General features: G+C 39.8%; 1 protein-coding gene across 4 annotated transcripts in view; it reads right to left on the reverse strand.

Moving 5' to 3' along the window:
- NPNT (nephronectin) overlaps nt 1-17,888 on the reverse strand; it is a 73,693-nt gene extending 55,805 nt beyond the window's left edge. For 2 of the 4 annotated variants that reach the window (XM_021676400.2, XM_021676398.2), the window contains exons 1-2: nt 17,622-17,888; nt 15,353-15,453 (exon numbers count right to left, since the gene is read on the reverse strand). In XM_021676400.2, coding sequence (XP_021532075.2) covers nt 15,353-15,453; nt 17,622-17,692 — 172 coding nt within the window. In that variant the 5' untranslated portion in view covers nt 17,693-17,888. Of the gene's footprint in view, nt 1-83; nt 135-15,352; nt 15,454-17,621 lie in introns of all 4 variants that reach the window. The other 2 variants (XM_021676399.2, XM_021676397.2) reach the window with 2 other exon arrangements.
- Between the last annotated feature and the right edge of the window lie 4,365 nt (nt 17,889-22,253).

A 22,253-nucleotide genomic window follows, 5' to 3' on the forward strand; every position in this document is an offset into this window, starting at 1 on the left:
ATAGCTTTGTAGAATTATTTAGAAGATATGCCTTTCAAGACATAGATTAGCCAAAATTATTTCAAGAAATATGTTCATCTAACCTTTGAGCTGGCACCTTATCCTGGCTATTCTCTGCCTTAAGACGTAGAAAGCTGCAAAACAAATGTCCAAAAAAAGAAATTCCAGATCTTTTCTCTGTAAGGAGGCTGGACTTGGGTATTTATCAACTTGTTACATTCCCGGAGACTTACACATATTCAACTTTCAGTGCTTTTCTGAAACAAAAAAAAAATCTAGGACATGTTTAAAATAGTAATATTTTAGTCACCATTTTGTTATCAAAAAAACATTTCATAACAAAAATATTAACCAATAATTGAAGTTATGCTATTCTTCTAGTCCAAATTCTAAATTAAAATATTTCAGACCTTTTGTGATGCTGTATTTTCAGATCCAATTTTTCATTTCCAGAATATTAATTTCTGATTCCTAGAGACAGTATCCTTTTATTTAAATGGGAGTTGGAAAACATATCTGAAAAAATTTAAACTTTTGATCAATTAGTAAGAAAGGCTAATAGTCTTAAAATTGACATATCTTTACTTACCTGTTTCTTACATACTGTATGTTCCCTTCTCTCTCCAACTTTGGGGAGGAAATATAATTTATTTTTCTTCCCTTCCACAGCGTTTTCTTCTTGCATGGCTGCTTTGGTTGTCAATAGCAACAAGAATTACCAGGAAAGCACAGCCATTTCACTTGAAGATACATAAATAATCCAGTTTGATGAAAGTAAAGGGAAGAAACTTGAAATGGTACTAGTAATGGTCAGTATTTGATCAACCTAGAGATTTTAGAAGAAAAGGGATGATTTTATTCTTCTCTTCTAAATTAATGCCTTTAAAGCATTAAATAGTCACTTTAACTTACAATTGTATTATTTATTTGTATAATTTGTATAATTTAAAATTAGGTGAATGGATCCTTCTTTCGGGTAATATAAGAAGAAAAAGTTCTAAGTCCAGTTTGATTTAACTGAAGCAATAATTTAACTATTGATCCAGAATGATTGCTCTGCATTTTTAAAGACACAAATTACATTTGCTTGCTAGACTTTTTTTTAATATTGGTTAGGTTTCTACTGTTAATTCGAAGAGAACTCACCATATCTTGATGTTGACACATTCCTTAAATAGAATAATAAAATATATCGGGTACAATCTAAGCAAACATCTGAAATCAAAGTGTAAATAGCAAATTACATTCTGGATCACACATGTTATGGCTATGGTTTTATATGAGAAAGAAAAAATATAAAAGGATACCGTTTCTTTAATACTTTAATTGCCAATTTTGAATCATCAAATTTATCAGGAAAAATACTTTAAATTATTGTAAGCAAAGGGAAAACAACTTAATAAAGAATAGCAAACATCATTATGTTCTAACTAGTTGTGTTAGTATCAAACAGCCAGTTTTGTATAGCTTATTTTATTCTTGTAGTATCTTAAGGTTGGGTCATATTTTTCCTATGTAATATAAATTAGTCTTAAAATACATAGATTTAGTAAGTTTTAGGGTATTAATATATACCTGGCTTTAAGATAAAATTTTAGCCAATGTCCTATATTTTTAATTTGCATTTTAAAACTACACAAAACTGCATTTTATGTCAAAGCATATCAAATCCGGAATAGATTACTTCTAGAAAGATTCTAGGATCTATTCTCTATTGAAGGATAAGGAAATTTTTATATGCAACTATCACAACAATTTTTATTCAAGTTGCCAGAAATAAATGCCCTACATGCATTTTTTCTGCAGTATAAACCCCATCAAGATACACACTAAACTAGGATTCATTCATAGCACATAATATTGAAAAATCTGTCTCATTTTCTCTTGACAATCTGTTGCTCTATGGCCATCATCATAAAATGGCCACAGCAGTAAATACAAGCAACACTTCGGCAAAGCTATTCAGTTAGCTTAGAACTCTAGAACTCTCTGGCAACTTGCCTAAGAACCCTTGCTTCAGTTCATCTGAAGATTCTTTACTATATGTGGTTGGAATTAATAAGCACTCTGATGATTTTATAAAATTGTGACTCATAAACCAGAGAAACTAAACTATTTGGGGATTATGTTTCTTGCTTGATAAACACAGGTTTATGGGTTTGGAGCCAGTCCTGAACTTTGGACTGGTTAGGAAACTGAAGGATAAAAAACCTTAAAGAACTAAGCCTTTAAAAAAAAAAATCCAAAGGTATGCCCATTTTCTCATGTATAGTTTCATTTACTGTAAAGGATTATAAAATGTCTAAATATTAGGCCAAGCATAAACTTTGGAAACAAAATAATGAAATGCTACAGACTAAGACAGCTGATTCAGTTACCACATGTCTCAGACTGGAGGCATACAGCCCCTTAAGCAAGCAGCATGGCATGACACATGCACTTTGTTAAAGGTGATAAATGCCAGGTACATGCATAAAAGGGAAAGGACCTCCCTGACACACTACTTCTGCTTCCCAACCTTAATTATCAGCTAAAAACAGTAATAACTCCTTAATTTTCATGCTATGTCTTTCGTTGTCAAAAACGCTGAGGTTAGCCTGCAAACTCTTCACAGATGACTATGTAACTTTGTACATTTATAACACCAACATCCAGGACAACAGATCCTATGGACAACAAGTTAAGTAGCAATTTGGATGATCCCAACTTTCAATACACTACTTTATAACTATTAAAGATATAAAATAATTCATCCAACCTCAACACAAGATTAAAGAGCAGAACATTTAGCAAATCTATACATTATTTCTTCATAATTTGATACTTTTCTCCCAAAAAGTAATTGTTTCAAAAATCACTTCTGCCTTAGTTAAGAAATAAAACCAGACATCATAATGTCTTAATTCTTGGCCATACATAGACACCAAGATACAATCTTTTAATTCTGCAGTGATTTTAAAACTCAACCCAAGAGACAAGGGACCCCAAAACCACCATTATCTATGTGAAACACCATAAAATATTTCTATAATCATGTAAACTTGGAATAATTTGTCCAGTACAAACTATTACCATAGTTAGTACATACTATACAAGATCAACTCTAAACACCCAAATACACTAAAAAATACAACTAAGAATAAGCTGTGATTTGTGTTTTTCTATTATCAATAGCTTTGCTATTTGTTGGTATATAAATATTTGGCAGATAATTACCAAGTACCTACAAAATCTTAACACTAAAATAAAATAGGAGGTACCAAACGCTTTGGAACAATATTTCGGTGGGAAGTTTACATTTGGAAAGTCTGTCCATGGAGTTTGTTTCTGAAATTCCACAACATACACCTTTGACCATTTAGGGGCTTACTTTAGAAACTGAATTTGAGAACTTTGATTTATGACAGTAAGTCTAAAGGTTTTTGAAAATCACCATGGTTTTTGGCAAAGTAAGCATAAATCCAAAATTCCTAATTGTGTTTTCCTTTTACATATATTACCACAAATGTAAACTGTGATAACATAGTTCCTAAAATTTCAGAGTAAGTCAATAACATCCACAAAAGGCAACCCTAACCTTGTGATCTGATGATGTTGCAGCAAAGTAATGTTAGTTCTGGAGAATTTATACTATTAATCTACAGAATAGTTAAAAAGATATTGATCAAATGAAGTGTTTCGTTTTAAAATTTTGTTAAATCTTGACTCAACATGCAAATCACCCATCCAAAATCCTTAGTCTCAAATTTGCACTCCTCTGGCATCTAGTATCTACCAAAGCTAATATATGGCAGAAAATGAAGGCTCCTAATAAAATATAATCAGAAAAAAACCTCTCCAAAACAACTAGTATATTCTAAAGCTAAGAAATCATTTTGATTATTCATATCTTTTTTCCTCCCATCAGAGTTAAGAATAACCAGTTGATTTAAAAGTATTTCAGCATGCTAAGTTTAAAGTAAAATTCTTCTGAAAATTTATAAAATAATATGGAATGAAAAACTATTTTACCACACATCATAATACTTTATCATGTCTGGCCTGTAATATACTCCTCATTCTGGCTTTATTAGAAATTTTATTAGGAATTCTATTATGGCCATAATTGTTTCTTTAATTATGTATCAGTAGTAATTACATAATAAAATCAGAAAACATAAAAAGAAGTCTTAGTGAATTAAAATAAAAAATTTATTTATATTTGATGTCATTTAACTGAATTATTTACCTTATAACAAACCAATATTTAAATAACTGGTATATCTTACACCCAATTTGTCCTGGCAGGTTCCCAGGGATGCACTGTCAATAACATTAGGGCTATGCTACTAGTATTTTTCTATGGTTGTAGATGGTGATTAAGACACTTTGAATTTTTTTCAAGCCAAATTATCTTGACTAAATCTTTGAGGACTGATCATTTGTTTGTTCCCATGAAGACACAGAAAACCTTGGCCCTGACAACGCTAACTTTCTCAGCTCCCCACATGGTGATACAGGGTGACAATTCAGATAGGTAGATTCTTGGTTGATGCTAGTCTCTGCAGAAAAGGCATTTGAAGACCTCTTTGCTCCTCCCAAGGAGATACGACCATTACTGGATTGCTGCCCTCTCAGAATATGCATTAAGCCATCTTTTTAAAATCACTATTTGCTTTTTTTAAGAAACAAAAAAAATCCTGGAGTACTAGGAGAAAAAAATACTAGGAGTACATGTGTATCAGGATCTCAGGTTCTATTGCCGAGGGCTTCAAGAGTACATGAGAATCAGCCCATCTGTACACCTCAGTGAAAAGATGACTTAGGTTTGGGTATGGGATGTTGATATGCAGAGTATTTCCTACAGACTCTGCTTTGAGTCTACTCAGGTCTAAGCAACTTACATAAATCAGTGCTTATAAATCCAGGTTAATTAAGAAAACAGTTAAGGTTACTTTGACTCCCTGGCACACCTATAGCAATCAGGAACTTTAGGGAAATAAGCACTGGTGAGGGATTCTGTTGTTCCTGCGTTCACTGGCCCACATCCATGTATCAACATCAGTAAGGCAAATGATTCCTGGAAGCAATGTTCTTGCCTTTCCTTCTTATTCCAAGCCATAATTGGCATGGAAATGAATAAGTATATAGCAAAATGGTGATGCATTTATATATTTCTATTCAATGGATATAGAATTGATATTTAAAAATCTCCCACTAATTTCTTTGCAGATTCTCCTTACACTGGGGCCTAGGGGGCACCTATCCATGCTCTATTCACAATGTCTTTGGATATCAAATCTATTAGTTGATTACTGATCCTCAAAATATATAGACTTAAAAAAGAAAGAAAAAATAAACTGGCCTTTAATCTGTTAAGTAATACAGCAAACTTTAGAACATTGTTAATGATCCTAACCTGAAACTATTTTGTCTAACCTGGAGCTGTCCATCCAAGGCTCTATACGGTTCACCCATCACAGCTAGATATTCTGGGCTGGATCCAGCTGAACTGTCGGAAAGCTATGTGCATAGATAACGCTTCTTAAGCTATGTATAGAACAGCTTTCCGTGAACTGTACTTTTAGAGCAAGGGTCTCATCTTATATTGAAGGATCTTCTATGAAAAGCTTTTCAAAAACCACCACTGGCTTCATGATAGGAATGTTGCTGTGGGCCCTTCCACTCCATCATTCACTCCCACTCTGTAAAGGGACACATGAAAGTCTTCCTTCAGAAATACATGCAGGAAAACCATAATTTCTTCCAAATAACTGGTTTGCTTTTTCCCTAACAGACAACACAAATTAAATCAGAAATAACATCTTTTACCTTTGGCTACCAGAAGCTAATAGCCAAATTGCAGGACATATTTAGGATCCTATGGCTTACATATCTTCATTTGAAAAACCCTCCTCCTAATATTTTTATTTTACCCCCATTTCCCTCCACGTAGCCCTTGTTAATTCTATTTCCTTGTTTTATTGCATGAATCCTGGAAGCCACTTTATATACTTTCCCAAACAAGATAGGGCATAAACAAATAGAAATAGAGAAATCAATTTAATTTATCTTTTAAGGTACCTTCTAAGGAATCAAAAATAGAAGGTGCCTGAAAAGAAGGTTTCTACTCTCTAATATTAGCCACGATTTACTCTCCTTTACATTAATATTTAACTTAAGAACATTCGTAACAATAAAATTAAAGCTCTTCAATTATTATATTAATATAGATATTAAATGTCTTTAGATATGTCCTCCATATCTAAAGGTATACAACAGTGATGAAGTTATATGCAGATATTAATTGCAGCATGTTATGTAAAAACAAAATATTGAAAACCACTCAAATGTACATAAATAGGGGATTATTTAATTAATTATAGTACATTCATTCCTGTAATGGTATACTGTATAGCTATTTAAAAGAACGAGTGAGGTTTAAATAAACTGATAAGGACTGCTTTCCAAAATGTAGTGTTACATGAAAAAAAAGTCAAGATACAGAATCGTTTGTACTTCATACCATCATTTATGAAAAAGGGAAATTTTGAAGATGTGAAGAAATCTCTATAAAGATCAATAGGAAATGGTAGTGGCCTGTTGGGAGGTGGAACTAGGTGTCAGGAAAACAGGAAAATTAGAAGTACTTACCTTCACTGCCGTCTTGCTCTTAGTCTGTGTCTTTTGATTTTTCACTTAAGCATGCAGTTCTAATTTTTTTAAAAGGAGACAACCAAAGTATATAATTGGGATAAGGATTAGAATAACTAATAGAATATATATGCCCCTATGGTTTTAAGGACACTACAAAAAGTACTTTGGTACAAAAATGTCTTAATATTTCCTCAAAATCTTTTTATTGTAGAAGGTGTCCCCAGAATGGTATTCAGATCTCAGAATTCTACATATTCCTCCTTAATAGGTCATGGGTCTAGAAAAAAAAAAAAGCCCACACTATATACAAAGGTATAAAAATTATGGCTAACGGCCGGATGCAGTGTTTCACGTCTGTAATTCCAGCACTTTGGGAGGCGAAGGTGGGCAGATTACCTGAAGTCAGGAACTCAAGACCACCTGAGCCAACGTGGTGAAACCCTGGCTCTACCAAAAATAAAAAAATTAGCTAGGTGATGCACACCTGTAATCCCAGCTACTCAAGAGGCTGAGGCAGAACTGCTTGAACCCAGGAGGCAGAGGTTGCAGTGAGCCAAGGTCCCACCACTGCTCTCCAGCCTGGGAGACAGAATGAGACTTTGTCTCAAAGAAAATTTAAAAAATTATGGCTAACCTAATAAAAGATCAATGAATTAAGCAATTCCTAAAGGAATGTGTGAGTCTTTCTCACAAGTAAATGACAGGCAAGAAGCCAGTGGGAGACCCTGGCAAATGGACACATCTCACTCCATTCTCCTAGCTTCAGCCCATTGCCTCTGGTCTAATGGGAAACAGATGATAAATGGGAGCAGATGGACATTACTGAGTTGTCAGAAAGATTTCTTGGGAAAGAAAAGGGATCAGAGGATTCTAAAATCAAAAAAAGATCAGACTCTGGATATGGGATTGCTGGAGCAGTGGAGTCAGCATTGCCATTCAGTCCTTCCCCTTAAACTACTTTCTCTACTGAGTAAGAAGCCATTGGGCAATTGATCAAAATTACAAAGGTACCTGCCATTTGACCACATATGAAAATTTATTCCTCAGAAACACCGGGAACATGCAAAACAACATTTTTAACACATGTTATTTTAGAATTGCTTGTGTTAGCAAAGGATTAAAATCAATATAAACGTTCATCAGCAAGAGACTTGCTAATAAATTACAGTATAGCCATACAAGGGAATGCTGAGTCCATAAAAAAGTAAGGAGGCGGCCAGGCAAGATGGCTCACGCTTATACTCCTAGCACTTTGGGAGGCTGAGATGGGTAGATCAGTTGAGCTCAGAGCTCGAGACCAGCCTGAGCGAGATGGCAAAACCTGGTCTCTACAAAAATTACAAAATATATCCAGGTATTGTAGCTCACACCAGTGGTCCCAGCTTCTTGGGAGGCTGAGGTGGGAGGATGGCTGGAGCCCAGGAGGTAGAGCTGCAGTGGGCTGAGATTATGCCACTGCACTCCAACCTAGGTGACAGAGCAAGACCCTGTCTACAAAAAAAAAAAAAAAAAAAAAAAAAAAAAAGGGTAAGGAGGCTCTATAGAAAATCTTTCAACATGTACAGTTAAGAAAAAAGCAGCAGCATACAAAGCAGTGCATACAGTATGCTTTCATTTGGACAAAACAAGTAGGTGGTAGGGGAGAGATCTATTGTAATTTACCCATAAGAATGTAAAATATTTTTAAAAGTATACCAAAAACTGATCATGCTTGTTGCTCTGAGGAGGGATATTTGAGGAAATGAATACATTTTCTCTTACAAAATAAATATTGTCCAAAGATTGGTGGAAAAATTTAAAACACTGCACAAAATCAATAGGAAAGGGGGAAAGAGTATCTGCAGGTGGCAGTGGGGGGCAATGATGAGGGTTAGGCCATCAGAATCCCTCTCCCCTGCCCTTCCATCTCCCCCGTGATGAAGGCCCAGCCCTGTGATGGATATCTTCCCTTACCCACTGAAAGACACTGTGTAGAATCACTAGCATTACTAATAATCATCTGGAAAGCGTGCAGTGGATTCAACGAACTCAAAATTCATAGAACGTGAATTCTATAGATAAAAAGCAACAAAAAGAAATGCTGGAAGTTACACTTGTTACAGGAGGCGAGGGAGAAGCCACCGACATTTTTGAAAGCTTATCAAAAATTTCCACAAAGCAAACACAGTGTTGTTTCTGGCACCAGAAGTGCCTTCTTGGTCCTATTTTGTATGTGCGTGTACACCTTCAAGCAGCATATCCCTGAGGCAGGTATTTGAGGACAGATCTAGTTGCTGAATTGGCAGAGATGAGAGTGCTTCCCTTTAGCTGGCCTGGCCTTCTAGCTTAAGAAGTACTAAAATTTCTAATCCATAAAGGTTAAGACCTGCCCAGATTAAGCTTATGAAGGGCTCTCAGGAAATTAGTAGATCTTAATAGTATTACATAAAGATCAGTTCTAACTGGGGAGAAGAATAAAAGAACAAAGCAATTTCTCTGAAAGTTAACTTTGAAAACTACACATACTAACAAGTTACCTGTTTGAAAAGGTCAAGATTCTTCAACACTGATCTTACTTTGGAATCTGCATTCTAAGACCACTTGAAGTTACCCAAAGTGCATGGTGTTCTTAAACAACCTTTCAAGGAAAGTGGTAGTTAAAAAATCTAAATCAAAAACCTCACTTCCTAAGGATTTGCAGATTCAAGATGAGTGTTAAAAGTAAACATTATCCACTGCCTTGCTTTTATTCCTACCTAAAAACAAAACAAAACAAAAAAACCCAGATTCTACATTCTCACCTCAAAATTAGGGGAGGAAGCTAATAAACTAGGGACGATGACGTGCACTCTGCTCCATTAAGTGGCCCCAGAATTCTGCTAGCAATCTTCAACACAGATGTAAACAGAACAATCCCCACCCCTTTTGAGAGTCCCTGTTACTTCTTCGGTGCATACAGGTATAAAAATTGCTCTAGTTGTTGATCTCAAATAGAAAGGCATTACTAGTATAACTTCTCTGTGGAGAGAACATTATGTGTCAGAACAAATTCTAACATTCTAACATGTCTAATTTTCTCTTGATTATTTTAAAGAGAGTACTCAAAATCCAAATAATCAAAGAAAGATATAATCTATATAATTTTGTGATTATGGACAGGAAGTTAATGACCAGTATAGGGAGCAAAAATTAATAAATCATGTTCTTTTTGTAAGACTAAGCATCTGAACCCAGATGGGAGTAAGAAATGAAACATGAAATTTAATTATTTTGTTTACTAAATCAAAATTCTCTGCTCTAATAGCCTTTTCATTTGAAATGCAGAAAGAAATAATTCAACACTTTTTTCATCATTTCCAGTATCCATAATCATTAGCCAGTAATATATATTAGCCAACCAAAATTATTTGACAACTCCAAAATGCCTTCAAAATGAATTATTATATTTCGGTCCCTATGTTTCACTAACCTGTAAGTTTATCTGAAGCTGATAAGAATAAAACAGTTTCACTTTACATAGTAGAGGCATCAGGAAATGAGGTTCAGAGCTAAGCAATGTCAAGCTGTAGGTGTAGGTTTCACATCTTTCCAAAATCTCCAGCAGAAACATAAGAAAACATCTGAATTTTCCCTGTTTTTAAGGATAAATGATACAAAACCATCCTAATTCACATCATTTTCTTCAGAAACCACAAGTTGCTCACTGACAGCCAAAGAACTCAGAAACTGAATAGTTTTGTTAAAAGTTGGAACTGGTTGTATTTTGAGTTTTTCTTCACACCTCTATAAAATGCTTTCCACAAAAATGCTATTGTCATAAGTCACGTATACAGTCAAATCTCCAAGTAAACAGATACAACCATACAGGAATACAATATTTAGATCCTCTATATTTTTCTACATTAAGGAAGTTTTCAGATGCAGTTTAGAGCTTCAACATACCTGGGAAATATGCTTGTGTAATAAGAATATTGTAGCTGAGAATGTTAGACAGCTATTCAGGAACAAAAATCAGGACTTGAACTCAGTTATCCTAAATTGTCTAGTGCTTTTGGTTAACAATTCTTTCCACAGCAAACACAGCTTTTAAAAATAAAATACACAACCCTGAAAAATCTTTATTACAGAGGTCTCCACTTGGTAGAAGTAGAGAAATAACAACATAATTAAAATAAAATATGCCATCAAGATGACAAAAAATTACAGAGCAAGAAACACACGTTTTGTGACACACACGATTTCTGAGCGATTTAAGATGCTGTGTGCTGTAAATATGCAATCATCAGTGTGCAAACATATTAAAAAAAATTTTACCTAACAATAAACAGCCATATCAATAGTCAATGAAGGCAAAGCCCATGAAAGTTAGAAAATCAAATGTTGAATTTTCAATATGCTAGAGATCTGTTGAAGAGTCAAGAACACCGCCAGGCCCGGTGGCTCACGGCTGTAATCCCAGAACTTTGGGAAGCTGAGGCGGGTGGATAACGAGGTCAACAGATCGAGACCATCCTGGCCAACATGGTGAAACCCTGTCTCTATCAAAAATGAAAAAATTAGCTGGGTGTGGTAGCGTGCACCTGTAGTCTCATCTGCTCAGGAGGCTGAGGGAGGAGAATCACTTGAACTAGGGAGGCGGAGGTTGCGGTAAGCCGAGAGCACGCCACTGCACTCCAGCCTGGGCGACAGAGCAAGACTCAGTCTCAAAAAAAAAAAAAAAGAGAGAGAGAGTCAAGAACACAAAACAAACAAACAAATAAATAAATAAATAAATGAAGCCGCCAAGGGTATGATCTACAGAAGAACTATGAAAACACAACCTGAGCCGGGCACGGAATCCCAGCACTTAGGGAGGCCGAGGAGGGCGGATCACTTGTGGTCTGGAGCTTGAGACTAGCCTGGCCAACATAGTGAAACCCTATCTCTACTAAGAATACAAAAATTAGCCGGGAGTGGTGGCGGGGCGCCTATAATCCCAGCTACCTGGGGGTCTGAGGCAGGAGATTCGCTTGAACCCGAGGGGCGGAGGTTGCAGTGAGCCGAGATCGCACCACTGCACTCCAGCCTGGGCGACAAGAGCGAGACTCTGTCTCAAAACGAAAACAAACAAACAAAAACAATCTGCTTATTTCTGGAACGAGTCATGTTTTCCCCAGTAGGCAGGAATGCTGGGATAGAATGTTGGGTGGTACAGGCAGGAAGCAGCAGGACAGTTTCTATGCCCATTTGAGAAGCATCTCTGATCCTTCCTTCCTCAGTCCTGGAAAGAAGGAAGTAAAGTCTCCCAGCTGTACGTGGCTCTGGCTAGACATAGTGAGCCAGAAGGAGAGGTTTACCAACTTTAGCATCCTGCAACATTAGTCAGTCTGTCCAAACAAGTCCATGGATAGGAAGATAGCAAGTGAAAATGAAGGGCAGCATGTTTTGTATAGATATGTATATTTGACTCACATGAATATTAAGTGAAACATCTCAGAAATACTCAACAAAATGGAATAAACACTTGCCAAACAGTCAATGACTAAGGCGTAAGATCTGATAAATAATATGACGAGGGTGCCACCTTTGCCCACCTACAAACACACCTTCTGGGGGATAAATTGGGACGATCTATGCAATAATGGGAACAGTTTCTTTTTGTTTTGTTGTGCTGTTTTGAAGGAAAATTCCAAAGTGGATCATTCAGAAAAGAAGAGAATCAGAGCACTTTTGATGAGGAAGGGAGAATGTCCCTTCCTAATGGGAAAAAAAGTCATGATTATCTAAAGGTCAAAAAGGCAAAAACATTTTTCACATTAAATTTCCTAGAAGTTCTTTGGAATCTTTATAAAGAATCATATTAGATTGACTTGTTATGGAATAGCAAGGTCATTTAACTTGAACAAATGTAGTGTCAAAACTTTTAATTTCATAAAGACTTTCCCTAAAAAATAATCAGGAGTTTTCAGAAATATTTCATTCATCCTGACCAGCCTCTTGTCGGTTTGTTCTGCCCCTTTGAGCTGATTTCTCAGCCCCACATTCCTCTACCTGTTTATATCAAAACAAAGACAGGCAGAATTCTGAATTGACAAAAGACATTTGGACCATCTAAGATGCTGGAAAAATAAAATACACAGAAGGAAACATTCACCTTTGAACTAATTTTTACAACCTTGCCAACTTCAATGTTAATGGTAAAGAACCGTTTGTGCCTTGTTAATTGAAAGAAATTTTATTTCATCGCAACATAGAGAACCTTGGAACTATTCTGATTTTGGAAATATAAAAGTAAAAGTACATATATCATATCCTATCCCACAACTTTGTTTCAGTAGTAGAATTCCTTTACATCTCTTTAATTTTACCAAACACATATGTAACATTTACTCTGCATCAGGAAGAGTTTTAAGTACTTTACTAATTACAATGTATTTAAACCTCATTGTAGTCCTCTAAGGTATGTCCTGTTTTAGGTTTATTTATTAGATGAGGAGAATAAAGCTTAGAGAGGTTGAATGACTTGCCCAAAGTCCCATAGCTAGTAAGAGGTATAACTGCAATTGAAACCAAAGCAATGTTGCTCCAGAGTTCATATTTTCCTCCTTTTGTTCTCTTTCCAACTTTCACCAAATCCAAAATAAACTGTCATTTGTGCAAAATCATCTTACATATTTTTATAACATTACCATTTTAATAATTAATCCATGCCATCTTGCAGTTTCCTCAGATTCTTGAGAAATAACAAAATGGAAAGACAAATACACCAAATTCTATATTTGACCACTTTGCACTCTTTTGGAAATAAAGATGTGAATTGTTTTTTAAAATGGCATCTCATATCTGCCTGGAAAGCTACAGTGTAGAAAGTAAAACACTAAGAAATCTCTTGGATATTTATAATACCACTGTTTGTAATACACTGTTATTTTAAAAGATTTCTATACTCATTCAAATTCAGAATCGCCAAGCTAGTGCATATTAGAGAAAATGTAATTACATGGTATAGAAAAATAGAACAACTCTTAAAGGTGTTTTCTGGGGAATTCAAGAGTCAAAGAGCCTCTCGGGGTTTCGAGTTTTTTCTTTGGAATTATTTTAGCACACCTGGCAGAGAGCACGTATGCCCCCAGGTCTTTGCCTTCAGGGAAGATACACTCCCATACTGCCCAGGGCATTCTGCCAATGCAGCCTTGTCCTAGGTGGGGCAGGGGGACTGTATTCACTTCAAGGCATTTCAACATTCCATTTGGAAGTTTCCTGCAGATTGAAGCAGCAAAGAAGGAGGAGACTATCTCCATTCCTGCAAAGTAACTACTCATTTTTCATTAAGGAGGGTTATGTGTGGGTGTGTTGGGCCAAAAGAAGGGTCCCTTCTTCACATTTCAGCTATTAGAGTCTGTTGGTTCTCAAATTCCATGCCTGCAGCCTCCAGTCAGGCAAATACTTCTGACATTATAGGAGACTAAATTCCACCAGGCACCATTCTTCTTTTTGATCTTCTTCCCTTAAAACAATATTGAATAGACTAACCAGTGGGTGCACAGCAGCTTTGCCCACTTCTTTTGTTTACTGGAAACTGGGGTTACCACCATCACCTTTAACAGAATGCAACTGACCCACTGTGCAGGTCTAGCCCGGTGGCTTGAACATAGCAGGTAGGCAAACATTCATTTGCTTCACCTTTCTATTCCCAATCAGAGACTGTGGTCTTTATGTGCAATTAGAGCCAACCTGTGATGTCACTGTTTCTCCTTCACAAAATCAAGGACGACATTGTGAATTAAAATAGCAGAGGGAACTCCTAACACTCCTGAACTTAAATTTACCTGACTCCTCGCACTAGCAACTCATCTTTAAGGCAGCCTTCTCCATTGCCAGCTGTAGCCTTCGTAACTACCCCTTCTCTCTTCCTCTAAGTTCCTTCCTCATTAGCAATAAAATACATATCCCAGCATAGAACCCAACTTAATTCCCATCATCTTACCAGAATTTTGCCCCCTGCCCCCAGCAAGCACTCTAAAGATGCTCTGGGAATGTACTTGATCATTTGAAGACTTATTTTTGGCAGGAGTGAGATACAATTTTAAGATCAAGATAAAATGCTGGGGACAAATTTCCTAAATTTCTCAAACCCTTTTGATGTAGCTCTAAATTTTCCCATGAAAATATCCATTTGTGATCATAGAAAAGGTGAAAATCAGTTTTCTGATTTGGTACTTATCACATGTGGTTGGTTACTAATAGAACTTACAAATAATGCTGTTTCAGAGGTTTTGTTTCACTATACTGGGTGGTCCATTTACAACACTGTCAATACAACCCCACTTCAAAAAAGGATTTACAAATGGGCCACTTTACACAACAGCTATGGTAAGGATTATATAAGTACTATAAGATTCAAAGTTTATTTTGTGTAAATACAGTCTAGACTCATTATCTTACCCCCATCTCCGAGCCTGGAGCAAGGAGTAAACCTGTTGATAAAACAGAAAGGAGCTGCAGATATTGGGGGTAAATGCCAAAAGAAACATTTAAGGTGGCTCTCTGTGAATGACAAAGTTGGACTGTAATACAAGTGGCTTAAGTTGAAAAGAAGCAGAATAAGGAATCTGGACTGTACCTGAAAATTCCCAAGTCAGACCTGCAAGGCCAAGCCTTGCTCAGTAATGAGTCCCCTAATATGTGGAGTGAAGCCATGAACAAGGTGGAAAGCCCCACCTCCAAGGGAACTGAAGTCCCCAGGCTTGATACTCACGCTGACACTGTCCCCAGGACTGGAGAGTCCAGCCCCAGCAGCAGCCAATCCTCCCACCATAACGACAGAGGCCAAGCGACGATGCTATTTGTCTGGGCCACCTACCAAACAAAAAGATTCAAAATAAATAAGGATGCTTTTGAGATGAAAAGTAATTTCCTCTTTATCATTACTTTAGAAAAAATGTAAGCCACACCCAACAATTTTCTACAAACTCTCATGCCTGCAGAAATTTAAGATTAAAACACCTTCACAGAAATAGTTATGCTATGATCTAATGTCAAATTTCAGACAGTTAAATACCCCATCCCCCAACACACAAGGGTAGGAGGAAAAAGGGGAGGGAAAGATGCTTTCTTAACCAGAAATAGCACCAGCTAACACCAACAATTCTCAAGGCTGCCACTCACAGGATAGTTTCTGAAGCTTGAAATAAAACAGATTCCTCAAAGATCCACACCTGTTACTGGGGGGAAAGCCAGGATTGACTGATTCACCATAAACTGAAAAGTATTAAATAAGAGATGTCAAAGCAGAAAAAAAAAAAAATCTGCCTTATATAAAAGGTGGATGGGGAAGGAGCAGAAAGAGAGGTTTCTCAAAAATCAAGTGTAACAGAGCTCTTTTTGAGACATAACTGTGGCAGAAAGAAAAAAAGTACTAGAAAAAGTCTAAATAAAACTAAGGAGAGTTTAAAGTGTAGCTGACATCTGAAGTGTCCTTGTGGTTTGAAACCTGCCTAGATCAACAATTCATAGTATTTTCCTCTCCAATGTAAATAATGCCTAAAGAAAGTATGCAATTTCAGGATACAGATTTATCCACCCGATTACATGTTGACACATTATTTGCTAAATTGTGTCTTTGTTTAGATTTACACCTAAACGACTTTTTTCTTCTGAGAGAAAAAAGTCTTCAACATTTTAATTGGCTGTTTTAGACATCTTTTTAAAGTTATAAAAAGCTATATGCAATCATATCATATGCATGTCTTGTGATGGGTTTCTTGTTGTAAATAAGTGTTCAAGAAATTCATAACATACCCAAATGTGGGCACAGAATTGCTTTTAAAAATGAAAAGGTCTAGACTCTGGCTGCTAACCACGTATTCTTAAAGTCTCCTTATCTTTTCAATTCCCCCTTTCTTTTACCTGCCCTTTCTACCCCCAGGCCCAATGTACAAAACAACCCCGAACTTTCTATTTCCTCCGAGCAGGCAGTAAACAAGCAGCTGTGCTTTTTCTTGACGCTCCACCGGTTCCCCTCTGTTCGCCTCCGGGTACAAGAAAGAGAATCAATTGTGGAATTGATTCGTTCCAAGACTGCAGGTAAAACAGGTGCGGCACCTTTAGGACTAAGCAGGGACCTACACGGAGGGGTGGGGGCAGGGGTCGCTGAGGGAAGGCGACCGGGCGGCGGTGTGCGCCAGAGTGAAACCGCTTCCCGCAGCGGCCATCTGCACGCGGGGCTAGCCCGGTCTGTAATTGCGCGGAGCAGAGCGGGGCCGATCACGCCCTCCCGACACACCGGAGCGGCCCCGGCGCGGGGCAGGACCGGCTGAGTGACAGCGGAGACGCGGCCCGGGGTTGTAGGAACCTGTCACAGCACGCCGCCGTCAGGCTGCCGAGTCTGAGGAGCCGCGCGATGTTTGCGCTCTCACACACACACACCCACACATGCCTCACGCTCACACTCACGGAGCGCCCACACTCCCGTCCTCATTTTGAGCTTCCTTCTTCCCTCAAGAAAACCAAATGGGGAGGCCCACAGGTCTCCCCCCGTAGCCCAGTCGCTGGCTCGCGCCCACCCTCAGTACGAGCGGCCCCGAGAGCTCCGAGCCGAGCCCCGACCTCCCCCCGAGCGCCTGGAAGCTTCCTCACTGAAGAGCCGTCTAGATCAGGCGCGGGAGTTTCCCGGGTAAGGGATGTCCTGCGCGTCACCTCGGCGTAGGTGACTAAACCGCGCCCTCAGAGCTGAGATCCCGGGCTCGAGCAGCTCCTCTCCCCCAGTCCTAATTCCCAAGGCGGGGCGAGCCGCCCTCGGGGGGCCGCGGCTGGGGTCCCGGACTCGCAGGGGCGCGCCCTCCCCGCCTCGGGCAGGCACTCGGGGCCGCTGGACCGCTCTCCCGGCGCCACGCTGTGCGATGGCCCAACTTCTGGACTGGGGAAACGCCTCTCTGACCGCGTAACCCGCGGGGAGAAGGGACCCAAGACAGTGAGTGTGAAATTAGCGCGGGAAGGAGGAGAGGGCGCCCCGGGGCCCAGCTCACCTCCCGTCGAACTCGGCGGCCGCCTGCAGGTAGAGCGAGGACACCAGCACCAGCGCCAGGAGAAAATCCATGTTGGGCAGTGGGTCCCGGGGCGCGGCGCAGCGGCGCGCGGGGAACAGGTCGGGGTGGTGAGCGCCGAGGGGAGGCGCCCCGCTGAAAGTCTCGGGGAGGGGTGTTGAGGGAAACCCCCAGCCCTGGCCGCCCTGCTGCTGCTGCCACTCCCGGAGGGCAGCGGCTTAGAGCGCGGCCGGAGCAGGTCTGCTGAGCGGCGCCCGGAGCCCCCTCCGGCTCCCTCCCAGCTAGGGGAGGCGCTGCAGGGGGAGCTGCGCCGCCCGCGGGGAGGGGCGCCAGGGGCGGGCAGGGGGTGCGCGTGCGCCCGACTCGCCGCCCTCCCAGCCCGGGGCGAGGAGTGAGCGCGCTCGGCTCCTCCCGGGGGCCCAGCGGGGCAGGCAACTCAGTGGCAGGCAGTGGCTCTTGGGGGTCAGCCAAGCGGGGCCAGCCGCAGCCTGGGAGAAAAGTTGCAAACCCTCCTTGGGAGAGGGAAAGCAGGGCGCCCAGCAGGAAAGGGAGAGTCGAGGAGGAAAGGAGCCCGAGGCGTAGGTGCACGCTCCGCGGGTTCCGCCCAAACAGGTGGTGACTGCAGGGGCGAGCAGTAGCTTTCACCGGAGGGCGGAGAAGCCCTAAACCAGAGAGGTTTATGGGGCTGGAGCTGAGCAGCGTCTGCATTTACTGAAACCACTGCGCGACTTGGAAAAATTAGCAAAGGCAAACTCGGAGTTTGCTTTTCCCGCAGAGTTGGCAAAGGCATATTTTTTATTTTGCAACTAACCGAAAGAAATATTTGGCTCTCCAGTCGGGTTTTGAAGAAGAAATGAGCAGACTGTTTCTGTCTCTGCCAGCTCAACTCCTGAGCACTTTTGGATACGACTGCCCCTCTAGGGACCAGTGCCCGCCGGAGAGGAAGGGCTGCTACTGCCTAGTAGTGTTGTGGTGCCTGATCTTGAGCGGATCACTTAGAAACCATTTTAAGTAATCATTGTTCAGTTGTTGCAGAGTAAAAAGTGTTGCACTAAAGGACTGTGTTCAAATGAAAACACGATTATCCTAAAATGTACGTGAGTCCAATCAAGTCACCGCTCTTCTCAAACCTCTTACCTCGAATGACAGCCTTGTGCAGTGATCTGGCATCTCCCGTACTTCTCAAAGTCCTCATTTCTCTTCCTCCAGTCCATGGCCTCCTTGCCTTTCTTGCACGCTCCAGGCATGCCCCTGCCTTGGGGCCAGTTACTGGCTGTTTTCTCTATCTGGACCCAAGTATCTACATGGCTCACACCCTCACTTCCTTCAGTCTTTGTTCAAGTGTCACACCTCTTTGAGGGGGTCAATCATGACCATCCTATTTGAACCTGCAACTTGCCCTCTACAAATATCTACATGGCCCATGCCCTCACTTCCTTCAGTCTTTGCTCAAATGTCGGACCTCTTTGAGGAGGCCAGTCATGACCATCCTATTTGAACCTGCAACTTGCCCTCCTTCTGACGCTCGTGGGCCTGCCCTGCTTTGTCTTTCCTCCATACCACTCCTCTTTCATTTTACTATATAACTTGCATATTTTTTGTTAGTATGTTTTCTTTCTGCTGGGATACAAGCTGTACAAAGGCAGGTATCTTTATTTATCACCTAGAACGCTGCCTGGCACATAGTAGTTGCTCATAAACGTTTGTTCAATTCATTTGCTGCATTACAAACGTTTCCTCACTCATCTTTATTTTCTTTTTGAGGTTTCTACAACTTCAAATTTTTAACGGAAAGCTCTGTGGCAGGGTGACCTCACTATCCTGATCTCTCAGTGTGTGTAAAAACAGGAATTTTCTTCAAGGAAAGGAGAAATAATGGTTTCAACTTAAATGGCTCTTTGATTTCTAAGTTGTTTTCAGTTAGCAAAACGAGTTTCTATTTTAATCTCAAGAAAGATCCATGCCAATTCAGGCTTGGGACATTATTTTAGGCAAACAGCTTGGTGTCATCCATTTCAGGTCCTTCTAATGAAGTCCAAAAATGTAGGAATCAAAATATTTTTTCTGCAGAAATCAAATTTTTGTAAGTGTAGGCACGGTTCCAGGGTCCAGTGGCTGCTCCTTAGCTGTTTTTGTTTGTTGGTTGGTTGGTTGGTTGGTTCCTGATTAGATTTACAAATAAACCTCACTGGAGCAATGGATGATTAGGGAGAAAGGGGCTAACACGCAGCTAAAAACTGGAGATCTGACGAAAAGCGGAAGAGTGGTGGGTGAAAACAGGACAAATAACTAGAGGAAAAAGTGTAATGCCCCATCTGCATGCACCTTTCTTCAGTTTGCCACATCTTTGCTTTGGCCTAGAAAGGACTCCATTCCTCTTCCTTCTTCATTTGGACAATCTCCACTTACCCTGTGAGTTGAAGTTTAGCCGACACTCCCCCAGGAAGCCTTTTCTGACTTTTTGCTTGGCTGAGACTTGGGTTTTATGTGCTTCTATGACACTTTACATCCTCTAGGGTAGCTCTTAATGCATTGTGTTATAATCGCCTCCCTGCCACTCTGGGTCCCGTGAGACCTTAACCAGTAGGAGGCCCAAGGCAGTGCCTGTCTTACCACTACATCCCTTAGCCCCAGCACAACGCCTGGCACAAGGCTTAAGTTCAGCAAAGATTAAATAGTTGGACTGGATTAAATTGAATTCTGCCTGGTGAACTTTAGCTTCTCCCTTGAGTAAACTGTGGCTAATTATATCAGTCTTTGTTGAATTTTGGAATGAGGAGACTCTAAAGGGCTTCCAAGGTCTAACTGGTTATTATGCTGCAACTATGACCACCAAAGATCGTTCCAAAAAAAGAGGCGGACTTGCCATGGGAGTAACATTTCATTATCTCAGTCTTAAAAATAAACGAACAAGAATGAGATCAAAACAGCTAGCTTTTAGCAACAACTCTGCTTTTTCAGGAGGACAAACGTCTGATTAGGCTTCTTACCAGGTAATGACACTTTGCCGGTAGTAATCCCAATTTTCTCGTGAACAAATAATTTACTATGACTGGCCACAACACGATACAGATAAATAGCAAAATAGAACCAAAAAAACACAACTTCAAAACTGTAAAATTTAGAAGCTCATAGTCTTTTTTTTTCAGTAAATATGTATTGAGGGCCTACAATGTATCAGCCATTTCTAGGTAGGTGCTAGGATTTCAGCTAAGAACAAGATGAAGTCCTGCCCTGAAAGGGTTTACATTCCAGTGGGGGAGCAGTACCAAAGGTCTATGTAGAGAGGAAAAAGGAGTAAAGAGAGGTTAAAGGGAAGTTACGGTTGTAGAAAATGATGGAGGTTTGATTGTAGATGGAGCGGTTTGGTCACCCCTGGGGAGGTAACATTTGAACAGAGACTGAATGAAGTGAGGGAGAGAGCCGCATGAGGGTGTGGGATGGAGGCGATGTCCACGCAGAGGGTTGACCAGTGTTTTCTCTATAAAGCTCTGAAATGACTTCTCATAGTTGGCATCATACAAACTATTAAACTCTCCCCACACCCCACACACAGTGGTGGCACAGGCATAGGACGACTGCTTTTGAAAGCTGCCAATAAGAGAAAGTACACATAGCTGCTTTCTGTTCTGGCAGTGCAGAAAGTGCCTTGATTAGACAGTTGGGCTACCCTGCTTCTCTTAGAGGAGCTACCTTATCCATAATCTTCCATAGCCATTCAGAAGTGACTGTTAGAGCAAATGCCTTCCTAGGATGCTGTATATCATTTATAACCCCTTTTCTGCTAGTAAAAATTTGAAGGCTTGACTATTTTTTTAAGGAGCTAACAGATTTATGGTTTCTGTAGCAACTGGATTTCCTTAAAACCGTAAGAGGGTTTCCAGTCAGTTGCTCGTGGAAATGACAGTCTTTTCTAGTCCTAGTCCTGAAGCCTGCTTTATTTCTTTGTTTCTTTGTGTCTATACTTTACTTTCTCATTTTAATGGAAGCCATCCTGAGGCTAGCTGAAATAATAGGGCTGTTTGGGAGGGTGATACCTTACTCTGATCCTTGGCATAAGGCTTGGATCCCTTTATTTGTATTAGTGTTTGGGTCACAAAAACAGCTGTCTTCTTCAACCTTGAAAGGTCCTAAATTTCTGGATATTCTCACTTCCTTCCGTTTCTGCTTGCAAAGCAGCCAGTTCGTGCCTGAGTTCATCTTTCTTATGATACCTCACTTAAAGCAACAAAGAACAGTGAACAGTACACTAACATTCTCATTTTTTTGCAACTATATTCCTTTGACTTGGATATGTGATGTACCTTCCAAATTATTATAGATAACAATTTTATGAAATAGCATAAGCATCACCAGCTTTCCAGCCTACACAGAGCAGTTATAGTTATACCTTGTGAAACCACAATCCAATTGTATAATCCCTCCAATGACTTCATGTCGTGAACAGAGTAAAAAATAAACTCTTTGCTCTGTCTTCCTACCTATCTCTCTGATTGCCTATTTGCCTGACCATTAAGAAAATGCAGGTTTTTAAATTAAGACATCATCCTTTCTGGTACCAATTTCTATATCAGTTAAGGTGAGAGGTTAAAATGCTATAACAAAGAGAGCCGA

Source organism: Aotus nancymaae, unplaced genomic scaffold (genome assembly GCF_030222135.1).
Source record: "Aotus nancymaae isolate 86718 unplaced genomic scaffold, 86718_ANA_hifiasm-v0.15.2.pri h1tg000033l, whole genome shotgun sequence".
Taxonomy (NCBI): domain Eukaryota; kingdom Metazoa; phylum Chordata; class Mammalia; order Primates; family Aotidae; genus Aotus; species Aotus nancymaae.